This window comes from Dermochelys coriacea, chromosome 6, assembly GCF_009764565.3.
Source record: "Dermochelys coriacea isolate rDerCor1 chromosome 6, rDerCor1.pri.v4, whole genome shotgun sequence".
Taxonomy (NCBI): Eukaryota; Metazoa; Chordata; order Testudines; family Dermochelyidae; genus Dermochelys; species Dermochelys coriacea.
This window is the reverse complement of record NC_050073.1, coordinates 105,311,146-105,331,737: the sequence shown is the minus strand read 5'-3', so window position 1 is coordinate 105,331,737 and position 20,592 is coordinate 105,311,146. Positions and strand designations below refer to the sequence as shown.

Below are 20,592 nucleotides of genomic sequence, written 5' to 3'. Positions count from 1 at the left end.
ACCCTCACCTGGCTTCCTGACCCATCCCATTCGGGTGCAGCTGGGCCAGGGTAACCAGTCTGACCCACATTTCACCCCAGTGTCTCCCCCAACCCGGCCTCCCCTCTGAGCCGCGGGGCAGGGCTGGGGCCGGGGTGGGAGGAAGCGCTGGCGGCAGAACGGAGCAGCCAGTCCCGGAACCGGGCTGGGCGGGGCGGGGGAGGCGGGGGCCGGGCCGAGCCTGCGCCCCGCCCCTCAGGTGAGCCCAGGCGGTATAAAGCCCCGGGGCCGGCTGGGAGCACTGGCGGGGCGAACATGGGCAACAGGGTCACCCGCGGGGACTTCGAGTGGGTTTACACGGAGCAGCCCCACACGCAGCGGCGGCGGGAGATCCTAGGTAGGCGCGGGCAGGGCGGTGAGCGGCGGCTGGCAGCCGGCAGCCGTCGCGGGCAGGCACCTGCTTTCCTGCCGCCCGTGGCGAGACGGCGATTAGCGGCTCTGCCCCTTGCCCCTGCCCCTGCCCCTGCCCTGCCCCGCTGTAGTCCCGCGCTGGGACTCCCCGCGCTCTCGGGGCAGAGCCGCATCCCTCCGCTTTGCCTCCGTCGCTCGCCCGTTCCCGCAGGCAGCGCGTCCCCCGCGCCGGGGAGCCGCTGCAGCGCCTAGAGGGCGGCCCTGCCCTGCCCTTCGGGGGACGCTGCTGTCGTGGGGGAGTTGCTTTGTCTCCTCGGTGGCTCCGAAGCCCTGTGGGTGAAAATCTTCCCTTGCCCTGTTCTCCCTCTCTGTACCCTTCCTTCCCCCTCCTCAACCCTGGGAGATTCAGTCAGGATCGGGAAATCAGCAGCAACTGCTCTGGCCTAAGGCCTGCAAGGTTAAACTGGTCAGCTGTGGCATGTTCTGCAGGAAAATTCCTACTCCAGCTTGCAAACTCTTATTACTGGAGCCTTCTGGCCTGCTTGCAAAGGAAGGCGCTGGCTTATTGATCTAGCAGGTTTTCCCATAGCTAAGTTAGTTTAGACTAAAAAAAAGAAAAGGAGGACTTGTGGCACCTTAGACTAACAAATTGCTTTGAGCATAAGCTTCAGTGAAGTGAGCTGTAGCTCACGAAAGCTTATGCTCAAATAAATAAATTTGTTAGTCTCTAAGGTGCCACGAGTCCTCCTTTACTTTTTTGCGAATACAGACTAACACAGCTGCCACTCTGAAACCTGTTAGTTTAGACTGGAACTGAGCAGCCTTCCCTTTCGGAGAGAATAGCAGCTGCAGCTTGGAACAGCAAGCCAATGAGCCATACTGGGGGTTGTACTGAAGTGTAACCCAAATGTCAAGTGCCAGGAGAGATCAAGTGAAGATCAGATGCTGATCAGATGCACCCTGCTCACTCCAGGACAGAGCTGGGTACAATTTTTCTAAGGGTGTGTAGAATGGCCTGCAAGGCACAGTTGACAGGTTGGGGCAAAGAGGTCAGCAATTCATAGGACCCATGCCCTAGCCAGAAAAAAAAAAAATCCCATTCTAGAGACTCGCAATATGCCTTGGCATGGGTATTAAAGCTGTAAAGATTTATAATAACCAGGGATTGGATCACCAGAAATATAGTACTTCAAAACATTCAAATCTAATTACCTCTTAGTAAAATGAGGTCCTTGGGATACTTCCTCAAAAGTAGACTTCTGGACTTTAAGGTCAGAAGGAACCATCATGATCATCTAGTTCAGTGTTTCACAAATGCAGCCACCGGTGGCTTTTTGTGCAGCCACAACCTCTTGGGTGGTGATAGTGGGGCAAAGCAGCAGCCCTTGCCCCAGGCTACCAGCAGGCGTTGGTCCCTGTCCCCTTCTGGAGCCACAAACACTGTAGGAGCAGGTGATGAGTGGAAGTTCACTACCTATCTGGGGGCAGTGGGACTCGGGTTTCATCCAAGTGGAGGTGGGCTCCTCCCCAACCACAGGGTTTCATGTTCTGGACCCAGGTTAACCCACCACCATCACCTTGGCCTCTGCTGCCCTCCTCCAGCCCTCCATCTGCACCCCCAATTGCCACTGCCTCTCCCCCACACACCTCTCCCTACCCACCTCCCCATCCAGGGCTTAATTTTCCCCCCAGCTTGCTGGGGCTGGAGTAAAGTCTGCTGTGAAAAATAATATTAACAAATCGCTTGTCACAGTAACAGACTTGCTAGCTACAAGTTTTTTTTTTTTTTTTTTTTTTTTAAAAGCAAAACATGCAAAGCACCTTATTTGTGTTTCTATTCTGTTTAGGTCCAGTAAAGAATAGAGACAACTGTTGATTATTTCTTCTGCAAAAAAACTCTACAATGATTTGGACCTTGATACATGCACATTTATTTTTTTTCCCCTAAAGTTAATTAAGTGTTTTAGGAAAAATTGTCAGAGTGGCTGCCAGCAAGAGTTGGTGGCTGCACTCTGAGACCACCAAATTTTTCTTGTGAGAGGCCTCTGATCTAGTTTGACCTCCTGCACATAACCTCACCCACCCAAGACAGCCCCTCTTCTTCTCCTTTTGCGTGACCACTCTCCCAGCCTCTGAGCCAGACAACTGGAATCTTAGAACAGTTTTTTTTTTTTTGAAGAGTTAAATTCTTGTTACATGAATGAGGAAAGAGCCTGGCATTCTATTATCAAACAGGCATTGAGTATATTGACTAGGATTCTTAAATAAGATAAATCTATGAGTATTATGGTAGTTAAGCACATAAGACAGTGTGTTCTGGTGTGTTTTTTCAGGGCTTGAACCCAAGCCACAAAAATCACTATGCTTTCCACTCGTGTGTCATAGGTTACTACTTCTCATTTGTACACTATGATGTTCACTTCCAGGCTGCAGTACAGAAATGTGTGTGTATGGGGGCTACCTCTAAAAACATTCATTAGCAGGGCCGGATTAACCTTTGTGGGCCTGGTGACAAACAATTGTGGGCCCCCCTGAAGGCAGTGGAGCATGGTGTCGGGAGGTCAGTCCCCAGAGTGAAGGGCCAGCCAGAGGCAATGGGGGCGTTGCATTGCAGGGCAGGGGCCGCCCTGCTCTGCCCAGCTCAGTGGAGGAAACTATTTAAAACCAGCAGTTGCCAGATGCACAGTGGCCTGCCTGGCCCGTGGTGCTATCATGCCCCTTCCCTTCAGGGGTGGGTCCATGCTACACCACACAGCCCCCCCCCCCCGCCCAAACACCTCCCTGACTCCCTATGGACAGAGCGCCCACCCCAACCCACTGTGCCCAGTGCCCGCTTTAGATCCCCCACAATGCACAGCTCCCTGCACACCCCCAGCCCCACCATAACTACCCAGCACATCACACAGAACCCCCACTCCCTAGTACCCCAACAAACACAGATCTTCCCTGCCCCCTCAACCCAGCACCCCTCTAAGACCCCCCAGAGATCCCCTTCCCCATACCCTGCCTCCCGGCCGCACTCACAGGCCCTGCTGGGAGGCGACTGTGCCTGCTGGGCTGAGCCGGCAGCGCAGCCGTGGCTGGTCCTGGGGTGGGGAATCGCTCTGGCCCCCAAGAGTGGTACAATCAGCCAGGCCAGGGCCTGCCCCAGCGGGGCTCCCTCAGGACCGACTTGCCTGGAGGGGCCCAGCCAAGCCCCCACTGTCTCCCTCAACCACCTGGCTGAGACTGGCCAGGCTTCTGCACCAGTCCCAGACGGCTCAGCTCCGGGGACACAGGTGGGGCCCCACAGGTGGTAGGAAGCAGACGCCCAGAGCCAGAAGTGCACTGGGGTCCGGCAGGGAGAGAGGAGTCGGCTGTTGGGGCCAGGGGGTGGAGAGGAGGCCTCGGCCAGCTGGCAGGCAGGCCGAGAGGAGCAAGGGCTGGGTGGGTAGGGCCAGCGGGGTCTCGGGCTGCAGTGCAAGTGGAGCAGGCCGGGGACCCTTCTGAGCATGGGCCCAGCTCCATGGAGCCATTGGAACTATTGTAAATCCAGCGCTGCTCATCAGCTGCAATTGTATAGAATACAGCTGTGTTGTTGCTAATCTAAGTACTCGTGCTAGTATCTTCACAACGCTCCATAAGGTAGGGAGATATTATCTCTTCCTGTGAAATGGGGCACAGCTCTTAAATGACTTGTAAAAGAGGCAGATATGTCTTGTGGTTAAGACAGTAGAGTGGGATTCTGGAACTGAACCAGAACCCCTGGCCCAGCCAGCCTTCCTGTAGGATTTCAGACAATTCAGTTAATCCTGCTGTGTCTTAGTTCCCTATCTTTAAAGCAGGATAATGCTTCTCTCTCCCACCTTTCATCTGTCCTGGCTAGTTAGATAGTAAGCTGTTCAGGAGAGGGACTCTTTATATGTTTGTACAGTGCTTAGCTCAGTGGGACTCATGTAGGCACTACCTTGAACCAGTTGTTACTGTAACACAGGAAGCTTGTAGTCAGGGCCAGTTCTAGGGTTGGGCACAGAGCAGTTGCTCTGAATGCCAGCTTCGAGGGGTGCCAAGCTGCTGTGCCATTTAGTTTGTATTTATTTATTTATTTTGCTCTGCTCCAAATGGCTGGCTTTTTGGGGGCTCCATTCTGACTGGCTAGCTGTGGTTTTCTTTAATTAGGCCAGGGGTGGGGAAACTATGGCCCATGGGCCAGATCTGGCCTGCAGCAAGTCTCCACGCCATGGGTCAGAAGCCCCGAGCGTTGGTGCCCCCCTGCAGGGCTGGAGCCACAAGCACTGACTCTCCCTGCTGTGGGGGAAAGCTGTGGTTACCAGGCCGTTAAAAGTCTGGTCAGCTCCTGGAAGCAACCGGCATGTCCCTGCAGCCACTAGGCACAGGGGCAATCAGGGAAGTTCCGTGTGCTGTCCCTGCCCCCAGTGCTGCCCCCGCAGCTCCCATTGGCCGGAAACTGTGGCCAATGGGAGCTGTGGTGGTGATGCCTGTGGGCACAGGCAATGCACATGGCACAGAGCCCCCTGGCCCCTCCACCTAGGGGCTGGACATGGCAGCACTTCTGGGAGCAGCACTGAGCCAGGGCAAGCAGAGAGCCTGCCTTAGCCACGTTGCACCGCTGACCGGGAGTTGCCTGAGGTAAGCACTGCCTGGCCAGAGCCCACATCCTGAACCCCTGCCCCAGGTTGGAACCTCCTCCTGCACCCCAAACCTCCTCCCGCACACCAACCTCCTGCCCCAACCCTCAGCTGCCTCTGGCCCCTCATATCTAGCCCCGCCTCAGAGCCCGCACCCCCAGCTGGAGCCCTCACCCCATCCCACACCCCAACCTCCAGGCCACAGTCCCCTCCTGCATCCTGAATCCCTCATTTCTGGTGCTGCCCCAGAGCCTAGGGGAAGCCCCGAGCCTCCGCACCCCCCTGCAGGGCTGTGACCCATGACTGATTTTTTTTTTCTGTGGGTCAATGGCCCCTGATAGGGGGGGGGAAAAACGTTCCCCACCACTGGCTTAGCCCCTGGGGCAGAGGGGGAGATGTGGAAAGCTGCAGGAGGGCGGGCAAAAACTATTTCTATCCTAGCCAGCAGAATGGCTAGGCCCAAGCTGGGAGCTGATCCCCAGTCTCTGGAGCCCTTGTCCAGTGCTTTATTCATCCTTCTGGGGAACAACTTAATAAATAGAAAAAATGTGTATGTGTTCTGATGGGTTTTCTTTTTCTCATGAGTGTGACACTTCTTGGAGCAACTAGAGCTCTGAGTCACCTTATGGCCACCTGCCTTTAGCATAAGGGAATCTTTTCTGTGCTAGCCTCCTTGACACAAGCAGCCTGTTGGCCACTCAAGCACTCTCCTCTGGGCTATACCAGCCCTACCTATTGACAATAGATGCACCCTTGCCTTGGAGTCACTTCAAAGTGTTCCCTTGTGATATCCATCCCCAAATCACTGGATACCCACAGATATCCCGAATCCTTGGTTCCCAATGGATCAGTGCACCATAGTTTAGCAGTTTTACCTCTGATCACTTCACCTCTGTTTTGAGTATAGTAAAACAAAATAACTTAGAAAATTGAGATTGAAACAGAAATAAATGTGAGTGATGGAAACAAATGATTACATAAAAACAAAATGAGAACACAGTGGGAAAGTAATATTAATATCTAATAGTGTAGATTCCCACTCCCAAAGTTTAGTCTTTTGCAGTGTTTCTTGGCCCCAAGGAGCCAGGACACAATCTTTCATGAAGCACCCTCATTCATCAAGGTATCTCCTCAATGAATGGATGCACAATGTCTTTCTACACTCTGTGATATACTGAATCAAACTTTTGTCTTTATCCACAAACAGGACCATCCTCTCACTGTCATATTCCTTGTCGCAAATGGTTTTGATGCTTATAGTTTCTTTGATGGTTTTTCATTGATTTTTTTTTTCCTGGATTGGTGCAAAGGTGGACAATTGAACAATACACTATGTCATTGGTTAGCCCAGGAGGGATGATAACTCCCTCCTGCTTGAATGGCCTATTACTGTGACACGATTCCCTGGTGACTCACTTTTTCACTCCAAGGCCATAATTTTCAACGTAGTTACATTATTCCTTGTAAACACATCTCACAATGAGTATTGATAAGTTGCAAGTTTTCAGAAGAGACTTCATATGCTATCCTTTATGGATAAACACCAAGGAAGCAATGTGTTAGATGTATGAGTTTGTCAGGTCTCAGACAGGAGTTGCTGGTAAAGAACAATGTGAACCCTTTGCTAGATGGCACCCTGCATCACAGTGGGCCATTACGTGGAAATAGAACTAGCTGAATTTGTTCATTTGAAACTTTTCTGATGAAATGTTCTCTCTCCTGAAAGAGAACTTTAACAGAAAGAGTTAGAGGTTTTTTAATGTTCCAATTTTTCAACAAAATTCAAAGAAAAATGAAAGTTGTTTTAGTCCCCTCTTCCTCCCTCACCCCCCTGTTTCCATTTCTCTCCTTTTCTTCTTCCATTTTGTCACTGAAAAAGGATGTTTGGGCGATGGTGACTAGAAAAATAAAAAAATTCAGACTTCAAAACATGTTCACTATTTTCTGACCATCTCGTCTTGTGAGCCAGTAATGGTCATCCTCCACAATTGGTACGAACTGCCCAGTGCTCAAAAAGTGAGTTTCAATATTTTGATTATACAATATAGTCTGTCTACCTGATGGATAGACTTTCACTCTATCTTATGTCACAGCAGCAGAGTTCAACAGGTCTGGAACTGCTGACCATCCCATGATGTAACTCTTCATACCTGAACAGGGGCAAAGGAGGAACTGGATTTGCTCCCTTAGCCTGTTTGTGCCCCTTCTTCCCCTCCCCCCCATTTCTTGCTTTCATTTTTGCCCTCTGTTTGAATTTAATTGCTCTTATTCTCCAATTTTTCTTCATCTTATTCTTTTTTCTTTTCCCCTCAGCCTCTGAGGTTCTGTTCCTACTCATTATTCTCCTCCTTCCTGTTGTCTTTCTCACTTCCCCTCTCCTCCTCATGGCTATCCCATTATTTGAGAGTGACACCTGCCTGGTGCTGTATCCATACAGACTAGAAATTTCTCTTCTTCTCCCTGCATGTAGTGTTAAGGGTAGTGGAAGCCCTTGCTGACTCCTACTTGCTTCCTAGTTCATATTTACCTTTATACTCTATAGCATAAGACAGATAATTTATAGAGAAGACAAAGGACCCAATCAGCCAGTGGTCATGTGTGAAGCCCTGCAGGTCAATATTCTACTCTCCCTGATGAGATATGGGCTAGAAGGTATGGTGCAAGTACAGGAGGTGTCCTATGTTTGCAACCAGGTATAATAAGATTGAAACCCATCCTGGACTCCAGGATGTGCTGTGTCTGTCACTACCTGGCCCTGACTGTTTTCACCCACAGTGGGTGGTGCCAGTTCTTAATTGTAAGATGGAGAACATCCATTTAAAAATCAATAACTCAAACACAATAAATGTAGTTTCCGTTAGATAAAGGCATCCAGATAGCACAATGAGCAGAATATTAAGGCCTAGATAGAATGAGACCTCACTTGCATGCACGATCAAGTCTAGTTTATAAACATTCTAATAAACTTTACTGAGAATGGTGTTTTGCTTCACAGAACTTATTTTAAAAGAACAAAGGTGCTTAAATACAGCTGAGATAAAGACTGAATCAGTTAAACCTTGCCAGTGGCTGGCTTTGAATGTTATAGCTGAAAGTGGTTTACCTTTTAACTCTAAATCTAATTACCCAGGTCTCTAGGAGGACAAATTCTTTTTGTTTCCTGTTAAGGAAAATAGTGTAAATGATGCATATTCAACCTGTGGATCTCTTTGCCAGGGGGATGTTGTGAAGGCCAAAACTATAATTGTGTTTAAAAAAAAAATTAGAAGTTCATGGAGGGTAGGTCCATCAGTGGCTATTAGCCTTGATGGTCAGGGATGCAACCCATGCTATGGGTGTCCCTCAGCCTCTGACTGCCAGATGCTGGGGCTGGATCACTCGATTGCCCTGTTCTGGTCTGTTCCCTTTGAAGCATTCTGGCAGTGGTCATTGTTGGAAGACAGGATGTTGGGCTAGATGGACCATTGGTCTGACCCAGTATGGCCATCTTTGCTCTTACAATAGAGGGTAAGTCTTTTTTGTGAAGAGACTTATGCCTATATGTGCAGCACTGCTGTGGCGCAGCTCTAGTACATCTGGTGAAGATGCTCTATGCCAACGGGGTTGAGCTGTTCCATTGACATAAAAAAACCACTTCTGTGAGCAGCGTACGCTGTCAACAGGAGAACCTCTCCCACTGACATAGCATTGTGCACACAAGTTCTTATAAAGAAAAGGAGTACTTGTGGCACCTTAGAGACTAACAAATTTATTAGAGCATAAGCTTTCGTGAGCTACAGCTCACTTCATCGGATGCATTTGGTGGAAAAACAGAGGAGCAAATGCATCCGATGAAGTGAGCTGTAGCTCACGAAAGCTGATGCTCTAATAAATTTGTTAGTCTCTAAGGTGCCACAAGTACTCCTTTCTTTTTGCGAAATACAGACTAACACGGCTGCTACTCTGAAACAAGTTCTTATGTTTGTGTAACTTGGGTGTGAATGAGCAACGTAAGTTTTGTGACTTAGGCTGTAGTGTAGACATAGCCTTAGTGAGCTACTGCAAAAAATCACCATTGCTTTCTGGTGTCTGACTTTATGGTTGGAATCATTGGCATAGAGGCTATTGGCTGCTATATCTACACTAGCAATTTTGTTAGTGCACTTGTGGTGTTCAAGGGGTGGGAGGGAAAAAAAATACCCCGGAGCGACAAATTACACCACCAGAAGTGCTGCTGTGGACAGCATTATGTCAGCAGGAGGCAGTCTGCCTGCTGACATAGCTACAGACGCTTAATGGGGGGTGGTTTAATTATGTCGATGGGAGAGCTTTCTCCTGTCAGCATAGAGTGGCTACATGGGAGATTTTACAGTGGCAACAGCTGCATCGGTATGTGGCCTAAGGCTGTTTTTACTATGTATCCTGCAGTACATTGGGCACCTTACTGTACCTAAAAAGCACACTCTTGTGATGAGTGAGTTCAAAATGGCTGCTGTTGACACTTGTATATTATGCTTCTCTCATGGAGACTTACACTTTGTCTTCACTGATTCTTTTAATCTGAAATAAACCATCCCATCTGAAAGCCCAGATATGTTTAGGGAACATCGCAACCAACCTCTCATTTAGACTAAATAGTTATTTTATTTGACTTGCTCAAATTAAGACTAACTGAAGTTCAGATTGTAAAAAATGTTCCTTGCTTTTGTATATTTTGACTCCTTGAGTGACTTTTCAGGAATATTTAGGCTAGTGTCCTACATTTTTTGGTCCTTGGTCTCCTAATAGCAAATACTTTTCTAATTTATAATACCTGCAGTAGTACTGGCTTTGCTCTCTTTCTCAATATCAAACTGTCGCTTTTGGGCCAACATTGAGAATAACACAAAATCACCACAAACATCCCATGGGTTGCAGTGTCTCTTGTCACTCAACAGCACACCTGGTGGTTAATTAAAATTTGTATTGAGGGTTTCTGAACAGAATCTATCCAGTCCTCATCTGGTCCAAGAGGTCTACGAGGGAATAGAGAAATTAGGAAATCCTTGGCCACCTATGGGGGATATATTGCCTCACCTAGGCCAAAACGGGGGTGGGGGAAGGGAGTTTAAGGGTTGGTGAGTGCAATATTTCTGTATCTAAAGCCTTCTAGTTTATCATGATACATTATGTGGTGCTAGTATCCCCAAGATAGCTTGCTGGGGGTTGTGGGTGAAAGGAGGGATTAAAACACAAAAAAGGGTTTGTTCATTCTGGTGAGCTGCTGAAAAACAGTCTTTTCATGAGAGAATGAAGTGAAAATACATTTACTTTGATCCTTCTTCCATATAAATACCAGATCAATTAAAGGGTGCAGCAGTGTGGTAAGGTTAAATATGCTGTGCTTTTGGGTGCCTCTTATTTGTTCTGGCAGGGAGTAACTACAGAGTGACTTCATGTTTAACTGGGCACTGTCTTGGGGGCCCAGCTGTCACTGGGTTTTTTCCCCTTTGCTTATAAGGCCCTTTGAAAGCCTGATGTGATGAAGAATGTCCTTACTTCCATTGCACATGGATGTTCCTGCTATTGTCATTTAGTCATGAGTCAAAGTAAAGAGGAGCATGAGGGAATAAAACTTCGTCTCTGCTAAAAACAAGTATAGTTTCAACCCCTACTTATTTAGAGTTCCCTTTCCTTACTATTGCCATACAGCATCCCTTCTGTCTTTCTCTCTAACATGCTGGGCATAATTATGCCACTATAAACATTAAATATACGATGTGAGCTTCTCATGTCAGCAAGGAGAAATGGCCCCATTATCCTGCCATTTGCAGGTCTGATTGGATCTCCACCTCTTGCTCTGCATGTGAGAATGGACTACTTGCTCAGATCTCTGAGACAACACTTGTGGGAGCCCAGAGCAAGAGATCAACTGCCATTCTTGATGCAGAGAGGGAGCACAGAGCAGTAGCCTCTGCCAATAATAGTAGGTTTTATCTGCTATTTATTTCTTGCCATGTTGAAAAGATTTCTCCAACTGTAATTGGAAATCTCTATTTGTGTAGCTATAATCCTGCCCTGCACCTATTTGGCTGAGGGGTCTCATATGTGGGAAGACTAATTCCACAGCACAAGTTTCACATATGACATTCATGTAACAAGATGACTGACTCTAATGTGCTACAGTATTTTCAAAACCATTTTTGATTGGGGTGACCTCAGTGAGCAACTACTAGTTAATGACTTGTAGCCTACTAATGCTCCTCATTCTGAACCTTTTAAAGAGATATTTTTAGGGTAAACGTCCTTAATTTTGTTGCTAGTAACTTAGATTATTAAAAGAAATAATTACAAAATGGTTTGTTTCCCATACACAAAGAACAGCCATCTACTCTCAATCATGACCTTCATTGCATGAGGGAACCCTACAAAACAAAAAATAAGATGTCCATGAAAGAGCACAGTGCCTGGAGGAGGCTACCTTTGAATACAAAATGGCAGGTAGCTCTGCAGGGAGGAGATGTCTCCATTCTAAAAGTGTAGTGGTTGGCACCAAGGGGCTACTACCCCTGAATGGATCTTTAATGGCTCCCGGTGGAGCAGATTACTGTCATACTAGTGAAAAAGGTCCACAGTAATTATCTTGCATACACTGCAGTTTGAGAAGAAATTACACATGCTGTAAAGGGTTATATTAAGCACATAACTCCTATGTTAGACATTAAGAACTATACGTTAAGCTATACATTCCTCTTAGTGAGCCTCTCTTTCACAAACATACACAAACAGGCTCTGTGCTAGCCTCACGCAGTTCCTGCTTGGCAAACAGAGAAAGTGGTTACCAATTCTATGGACGGCTGCTTCTCTCCAGGTCTGGTCTCCTCAGCCCTCTGGTCTGTCTCGGATTCCCTTGAGGCAAGACCTTGGCTGCCTGGAGACCCCTCTGGTTCACAGTCCTACTTGAGCCCACGGAGCAGAGTTTTGGCTACTCTGTCTAGCAGCATTGCTTCTTTAAGCGTTAATTAAGGAATCCCTCAACAGTAATTTAATTTGCTTGATTTTTATACTCTGTCTTCAAAGGAGTCACATGTCTTAAAAGTGGGCACGTGGCTACTAATTTTTACCCAATTAATACTTTAGGAGGAGACTGCAGAGTGGTGCCAACTGAATATTACCCCACATTCACTCCCTTATCAATCATTCACTTCAGCCCCCTGCGTGATGTCCTTCAACAGGGTCGAGATGCCCCAATCAGCCCAGGATCCATTCAAGATGTTCTACACATGTTGTTTGCCTTCAAGTGGACATATTTGCTGACTCAAAGATCAATATTGATCATACATGCAGCATGGAGCCAGTCAGTTTCACCTCTGGCATATGCCTGATGCTAAGAGAAGGATTCTGCTCCCAGAATCCTCTTTCGTAGTTCAGTCATATCAAGCCATGTTCTCACACCATTCATTCAGTATGGCCACACAATGTGGCACCATCGCAACACAGTGCAACCTTCCCTTACTTCCATTGTGCAATGCAAGTAGTCAGTGTTTGTTTAGTCACTTTTTCTAGTGAGGGTTTCAGACTCTAGTCCAATGCTGTTTATATGTTTGAGCCAAAAATGCTTCAGGGTGTTAAAAGATCTGTTACCTCTAGAACTATTCACAGCCTTTCACACTGTACAAGCCCTATTTAAGCAAAAAGCAAATTGAGGTAGGCTCTGACCAGCATCCCCTTGAGCTACTCTTCTCTGCTCTGTACTAATAATACCACCTACCATTAAGGATGCTTTACTAAGTTGCTGTGCTACAACAAAGGGCTGAAATGTCCATTAAAATATGAGTTTTCCTACCTGTAGTGCTGCACAAGCAATTCAAGTAGCCTTATATGAGATTTTCTTAAAGAACCATTGTTTCTGTTTAGGACACGGAAAGGATTGATAGCTATTGTTAGCCCACACAGGCCAAAGAACTTAGGCATTCATGAAAAGTTATCATGGTAGTATCCCAGGCTCTGAATGTGTGTTACTTTTTCAAGTGAAAACATTTAAGTTTTTTCTTCCTATGCCTTTTGGAATACCTTAGCCTGATTCATAAATAAATGTTGACCTTGTATAAAACACCCACTTTGACATAGCTCTTCTTAGTCAATGGATCTCATTCATCTGCATGTCGTCTTTTAGTTATGGTTAAACTGCAATTATCAATTATGATCAACTATTCTAAGGGATGAAATTTATCCTTTATATTAAAGTTGAGCCTCATTAGCATGTGCCATGATGTTTTACATATGTCTGAGCAACAAAGTAATGAACACTTCGCATGCGCTGCTCTCGTGAACCAGGAGCCTTTTTAAGAGCCTCATTATCTCCCCCCCCCCCCCCCCCCCCCACACACTTCTCCCCCACTGTATGTCAGTACAGCAAGCCTAGAAATCTCAGCTATTTTTTTCAATTCTATTTCTGGCAGTGCAATAATGGCATAGGAGACTAAAAGGTATGTGAAAATTAGTCGTCAAATGTTTGGCAGTATTAACCCAAGGACAATCTTTCTGTGCCATTTACTATTATGCCAGTATTTACTTTGGGGTTTCTTATGTACAGTGTTTCTGAAATTAACCACAGTCTTGTTCCTAAGCTAAATTTATACAGATAGTAAGGTACTTGTATTGACTGCAAGCTCTTTTCTGTACTTATTACTGTATCTTTCAATACAATCAGTATGGCTTGATCAGAAAACGTTGCTTTCAGATGTGGTTGGTGCCTACATTCTAGTGCAAGGGGTCATATATTGCACAATTGGTCAACTATTCTATTATCTTTTAAATATGTATGCAAAAATACTCTAAGCTACTAAATGGCTTTGAAATAATGGACAAGCATCTGAATTGTGTAACTATTCAGGAGATGCTTTCCTTTGAATACATGAGTAGACATTTTTCCAGTGGGTGTTTTTGTTAGGTAGAAATGCACTGTATGTGATTTAATACCTACAGTGGGAAATCTGACCAAAGGACTGCATGATGCCATCCTTCAGGATGAGATGTTATGTGAAGGCCTTGTGTCTTAAATCCTGCTAGCTGACTGGGTATTGAGAAATGATCCCATGCATACTAAATAAATCTACTAACTTCATCTGAAATAAGAACGTGGCAGTTGTTAAATTATGTATGTTTATACACACCTGATCACAGTTGCCAACTTTCACATGGTAAATAAGCACCCTGAGTTTCACAATAACCAAAAATCCAGCTAATCCCATTTCAAAACAAGCCAATCCCTAGAACCCCAACACTTTGTGACTAGATCCCCCCGGTATGCAGTCTGGGACTGGTGGACCCGCTGTGCACCCCTGACTCTTTTCCCCCTCCCTTGCCCCTGCTTGCCAGAAGCCAATTAAAAAAAAAAAAAGCAAGCAACAAGCTACAAGCCAGAAACTAGCAAACAAGAAACTCACAAGCCAATTAAGCCAAAAACAAGCCCAATTTCTGCGTGTCTCTCCTCCCCACCCCCCTACGGGTTTGGCATGTCTGCATGTAATACAACAGGGTCCTGGTCTGTGACTAGGGCTCATATGTACTTTGGTAATAGGAATAAAAAAGTGATGTTGCAAGCTTCTAAGGACTGGTGCGTCTTCCTGTGTATTTGTACAGTGCCCAGCACAATGGGGCCTCTGGGAACCTCCACATTATAAATAATACTCAATTACTGAGATTATGGAAATTCACTTTTCTATTTAATTGAATCTTTATTTTAGTACAAAACTTCCATATCCTGTATATGTTATACTTGTCACTGCTGCAAAGTCACAGAACTTATTTGCATTGCCTCCGATGTTTACAGTATCCACAGCAGCACTGTTCCACACCTTCATAATCTGATCTTGATGAAATAGCAAATGTGGTGTAATGGTCAGATGACATTTTACTTGTCTAATTATACAAATTCACCCATCCTCCAGTGTGGACACAAATACAGTTTGCAGCCACTGTTCCCAGATTAAGAAATTGATCCTATAACTTTCCCCATGTGAGTTATACTTACTAATATGTGTAGTGCAGAAACAAAAGACTCCAAAGATGGGTGATAAGGACATAGACTCCCATGTGCGAAAAAACTGGAAAGGATATAGGATTTCTTTAAAGAAGGGACCTAATGGGAGGCTTTATTGAAATGGGACACAAAAGTAAATTGCACATTCTTGTGGCTTTTTTCCTCTTGTAAATCAAGTGAACATTCAACAAAACCAGAAGGGAACGTATTTAAAGTGATAAAAAGAAATACATCTTTACATAAGTAACCTATGAATTCATTGCTGCATGATATCTTGAAGCAAAAAGCTCCTTATGGTTCAAAATCAGACTACTTGGCATGGGGGAGAACATCCAGAGGTTTTTTTTTATCCTATCTAATAAGGATATAAAACCTCATTCTATAACTGCCTTCTGTAGAATTTCTTGCACCTTTCCTTGAAGCATATGGTATTGGCCACTGTGAGATGTTACTGGGTTGCAGAGACCAATTCTAACCCTGATTTAATTAATTTAACTCCTCTTCATCCTCAGTCAGTCTGATCTAATCCCACCCAATCAACCCTCCGGCTCCCAAGCAAGAGCATGAGTAGAGATTCCAAGATTTCCCCACAATACATTTAGTCAAATTTAATCTGATTTTGTTGTAAAGAATAAATCATAACTTATAGAATGTGTTTCAGAGTAGCAGCCGTGTTAGTCTGTATTCGCAAAAAGAAAAGGAGTACTTGTGGCACCTTAGCGAGTACTCCTTTTCTTTATAGAATGTGTAATACCTTCTGGAAGAATCTGAATTCATGATCCTTATGTAAAACATATGGTGGTTTCTTCTTTTTTTTTTTTCTTCAATAGTGACAATGTTAAAGTGCATGATGCTCCATGAATATCCACAGCTCCTGTTATGGGCACTTAAAGTAACAAATACTCTGCCTTTATAGAGCACCTTCATCCAAGGGTTTCAGTGTTCCCCAACAGCTAGTATTAACTGGAAATGCTGAGCAGCATCAGTATCTTTGACTACACACTAATTCTATCCCATCATGTTGTGTAAATTGAGGTTTAGCAGCTAAAATAGAACTTCATATAGATACACACCCAAAAGAGTAAAGTGCTAAATAGGACACCCTGATCAATTGAAGGAGTATGTTGCCAAATACTTTACATCTTTTATATCAGAAATATGTTCCTACCATATAACAAATGTCTGTCTAATGCTGTAGCTACATATATTGATAACTACTTCAAATTGGATTGGACAGAGCATTAGTAAATGTTCTGTAGGCAGCAATCTTGAACTAGCCTGGGGGATAAATAGATGTCTTAGCTCTTTGCAATATTTTTCCATGGTGCTGTGAAGACAATCAGAGCTATATCAGGTTGTTATGGATTTTTCTGGGTGGCATTCATACCTGTCATTGGTATTTAACTTTACTAAGGCTAATGAACACAAAGATATGGAAATCTACCACTTATCTTCCTTCCTTTTCTCCTGATAATTGTAACATTGGTTTCTCTTATGTTGTCGGTGCAAACAAGGACTGGTTCATGATAAACCATTAGTGATTTTTAAAAGGTCAGATTAATGAGTAAAATGCTTGTTTTTCCCTTATTAGGGTCTGTACAAAAGAGCACAAAAGTACTTTCTGTGGATGTGTCTTGTGTCCAATATTCTGACCCCCCTGTTAGCATCCCTGGTTTGTGGGTGTCAAAACATCTCTGTCTACTTTGGGGTCCATTCTATGGGTCTACCATCAGTCTGCCCTTATCCAGAGCAGAGAAATGACCATCAGATCAGGTTAAGTAGCCAAGGGAGTGACTCGCTTGACACAAGGTGCTCCTTAAGTTTTTACTTTAGTGGCTCTTAGGATACAACCACACATTCCCCATCCCACTTCCCAGTGCACATGGTACCAGGGACCAGACATCAGGGCTGTACACTTGCTCAAGAGAGGCTTGATGCAGGGTAACAGTGTTTGAAACTACCCTTTCAGTAGGGTTAATGCATACTGCATGGGAGTAATTCTGTACCTGTGCATTACTTTCAACAAGACTAGGCCCCTGTGCATAAACTTAATGGAAGAAATTAGAGAGGAATGCAAGCGGTGACCATGCTTACTTTCCTGATACTTAATGAGTTAATTTTGTTTTGTTTTGTTTCTCTCTCCCCCCTTTCAGCAAATATCCAACAATTAAATCTCTAATGGGACCAGATCCCACTTAAAATGGATTGTGGTCGGAAATGGTGTTGACACAGCTTCTAGTTTTGCTACTTGGTGAAAGATTTATCTTGGAAAATGGATTTTCTTTTGGGCTTATGCTTTTGGGGGCTGCATCAATCACTCAATGGCGCTAGCATCCATGATATTTCACACATGTTGCCTTGGGTAACAAGCAGCTAAGTGGAATAGATGGTTTGCAGTGTTTGCCAACCTGCCAATTGGACTTCCTTACTCCGCCTCCTTCAAGAAATACCACATTGACCATCATCGATACCTTGGTGGAGACACTTTGGATGTGGATGTTCCACTGACTTCGAAGGCTGGTTCTTTTGCACTCCGTTCGGAAATTTATTTTGCTCATCCTCCAACCATTCTTCTATGGCCTGAGACCTCTTTATGTGGAACCCCAAAACAGTTACTCAGATGGAAATATTTAATGCCCTGGTACAATTCTCTGTTGATTTTATAATCTACTACCTATGGGGCCTGAAGCCTATTGTTATTTATATCAGGCACGTTACTTTGCATGGGTTTGCATCCTATTGCCGGTCACTTCATAGCAGAACATTACATGTTCTTAAAGGCTATGAACCTATTCTTATTATGGACCTCTCAACTGGATCACCTTTAATGCAGGCTACCACATGGAGCACCATGATTTCCCGAGCATTCCTGGATGCAAGCTGCCAATGGTAGTATATATGTGGATCCTTGTAAAAGTTACTAGAGCAGTTTAATTTGGAATGGCGTGTATTATAGCAATAGCCACTTTTAACTAAGGCTAAAGCACATCTTTCAACCTGCCAAAAGGCCATTGTGGGAGAAAATAGAAGTCAGAGCCAGAAATGGGAATGCAGGGGGGAGAGGGGACACGGGCGCGGAGGTTTACACACAGACAGTGCAAGGAGGTTTAACAATAAGATGATTTCTTTTGCATGAAAAACATTACCTAAGAGTTCCAACTCTTCAACTTCCTAAGTTCGGCCTCTTCAGCTTATTATGGTGTGTACAGCAGTGGTTCTCAAAGCTGGTCCGATGCTTCTTCAGGGAAAGCCCCTGGAGGGCCAGACCGGTTTGTTTATCTGCCGCGTCTGCAGGTTCAGCCATTGCAGTTCCCACTGGCCGTGGTTCGCCGCTCCAGGCCAATGAGGGCTGCGGGAAGGGCGGCCAACATGTCCCTTGGCCCACGCCGCTTCCCGCAGCCCCCATTGGCCTGGAGCGGCGAACCGTGGCCAGTGGGAACCGCAATTGGCCGAACCTGCGGACGCGGCAGGTAAACAAACCGGTCTGGCCCCCCAGGGGCTTTCCCTGAAGAAGCGGTGGACCAGCTTTGAGAACCACTGCTGTACAGTATATGTGCAATGGTGGAAATAGATGAGTGTGTTTTTATGGGATGGAGGTACCTCTAGTCTAAAATGATGCCCTTCATATATGGGCAGGGGCACTGGAATGGGGGGCAGGGGGCCATGGCCCCCCCCACTTTTACAAATGAGAAGGGGCAGTGGAGGGGCGGGGCCTCGGGTGGGGAAGGGACAGTGCGGAAGGGCGGGGCCATGGTTTGGGTGCTTATGCCCCCGCCCCCCAGAGAACTTCAGCTGCTCCTGTACATGGGGATAGCTGAGATGGCCACATGTGTCTGCTGTGTACACTAAGTTGGCAATGCAACATCCTACTCTGCATACCAGATGTTGAGGTGGCTCAGATTATTTACATTTAGTGTCAAAATCCTCTTTGGCTGTTCTTGAACAGGATCTGTGAATAGCTTAAAAATGAGTTGGTTGCTTCTGTGTAAACTAGAAACAGCAACAATTTATCAAGTGGAACTGGTGACGTGATCACAGGACCAGTTGAGTTGTAAAGAAGTGTAACTGCAGACCCTGTGTTTGGTGCTGAACAGAACATGAGGGCTTGGATTCAGCCTCACCGAGCTTACCAACTTGACACGGACAACGGGGCAAATTAATGGAGTACCTGATACGGGACTTGATAAAGTATTAGAGGAGGGGAATGTGATTAATGCAAATCAACATGGGTTTATGGAAAATAGATTCTGTCACAATGACTTTTTTTTATGAGATTACAAGTTTGGTTGATAAAGGTAAGTCTTGACATAATATACTTAGGCTTCTGTAAGGTATTTGACTTGGTACTGATTGACATTTAGATTAAAAAGCTAGCACAATATAAAATGGTGCACATTTCAATGGATTTAAAATGGCTAACAGATAGTTACATTTGAAACCTATAAACAAGGAATCATAATTGAATGGTATGTTCTAGTGGGGTCCTGCAGGGAACAGTTCTTGACCCTATGCTATTTAACACTTACCTGGAAGAAAATAATCACTGATAAAGTTTGCAGATGACCCAAAAATGGTGGGGGGGAAGTGGCAAATAAGATTGCTCTGAATTAGTGACCTATCTGGATAGCTTGGTAAACTGGGTGCAAGCAAACAATATTATAATTTAGTATGGCTCAAAGTAAATGTACACATCTAGGAGCAATGAATGTAGGCCATACTTAATTAATGAGGGACTCTGCCCTGGAAAGTAGTAACTCTCTGAAAAAGATTTGGTGGTCATGGGGAATAATCAACTGAACATGAGCTGCCAGTGTGATGCTGTGGCCAAAAAGAAGTTAACGCAAACCTGGGGATGCATAAATAGGGGAATCTTGAGTAGGAGTTTTTACGTCTGTATTTGGAACTCGTGCAACTGCTGGTGGAATACTGTGTCCAGTTCTGGTGCTCACAATTCAAGAAGGCTGCTGATAAACTGAAGAGGGTTTAGAGAAGAGCCATGAGAATGTTTAAAGAATTATAAACCTGTCTTACATGTTACTCATGGAGCTAAATTTTTTTAGCTTAACAAAGAGAAATTTAAGGGGTGACTTGATTAGACTAAAGTATTTACATGGGCAATGAATATTTGATAACTAGCTTTTCCATCTAGCAGATAAAGTTTTAACATGATCCAATGGCTGAAAGAGGATGCTAGACAAATTCAGACTGGAAATAAGGTAAATGTTTAACAGTGAGGGTAATTAACCATTGGAACAACTTACCAAGGGTTGTGGTGGATTCTCCATCACTGATCATTTTTAAATCAGGATTGGATGTTCTTCTAAAAGATCTGTTCTAGGAATAATTTTGGGAACGTTCTATAGCCTGTGTTCTACAGGTCAGACTAGATGATTACAGTGGTTCCTTTTGGCCTTGGAATCTATTTGAACCCTTGAAAACACAGTTCAGAGACACGGGCCAAAAGTGACTAGTGATTGTAGATGCTTCAGTTATAGGTCCCTGAAACTGAAATGTATGAAATTGGCTTGATGTTCAGAAAGTGCTAAGTATTCACTGTCTGAAAATCCTGCC

General features: G+C 45.1%; 1 protein-coding gene across 4 annotated transcripts in view; it reads left to right on the top strand.

Moving 5' to 3' along the window:
• Nucleotides 1–228: 228 nt before the first annotated feature.
• Nucleotides 229–20,592, top strand: part of DEGS2 (delta 4-desaturase, sphingolipid 2) — a 32,203-nt gene continuing 11,839 nt past the window's right edge. For 3 of the 4 annotated variants that reach the window (XR_006281888.1, XR_006281889.1, XR_006281890.1), the window contains exons 1-2: nucleotides 229–376; nucleotides 17,175–17,910. Coding sequence is in view for 1 of the 4 variants with exons in the window: in XM_038406725.2 (XP_038262653.1) it covers nucleotides 295–376; nucleotides 17,855–17,910 (138 nt within the window). In the remaining 3 variants the exon portion in view is untranslated. The remainder of the gene's footprint in view (nucleotides 377–17,174; nucleotides 17,911–20,592) is intronic. The other variant, XM_038406725.2, reaches the window with a different exon arrangement.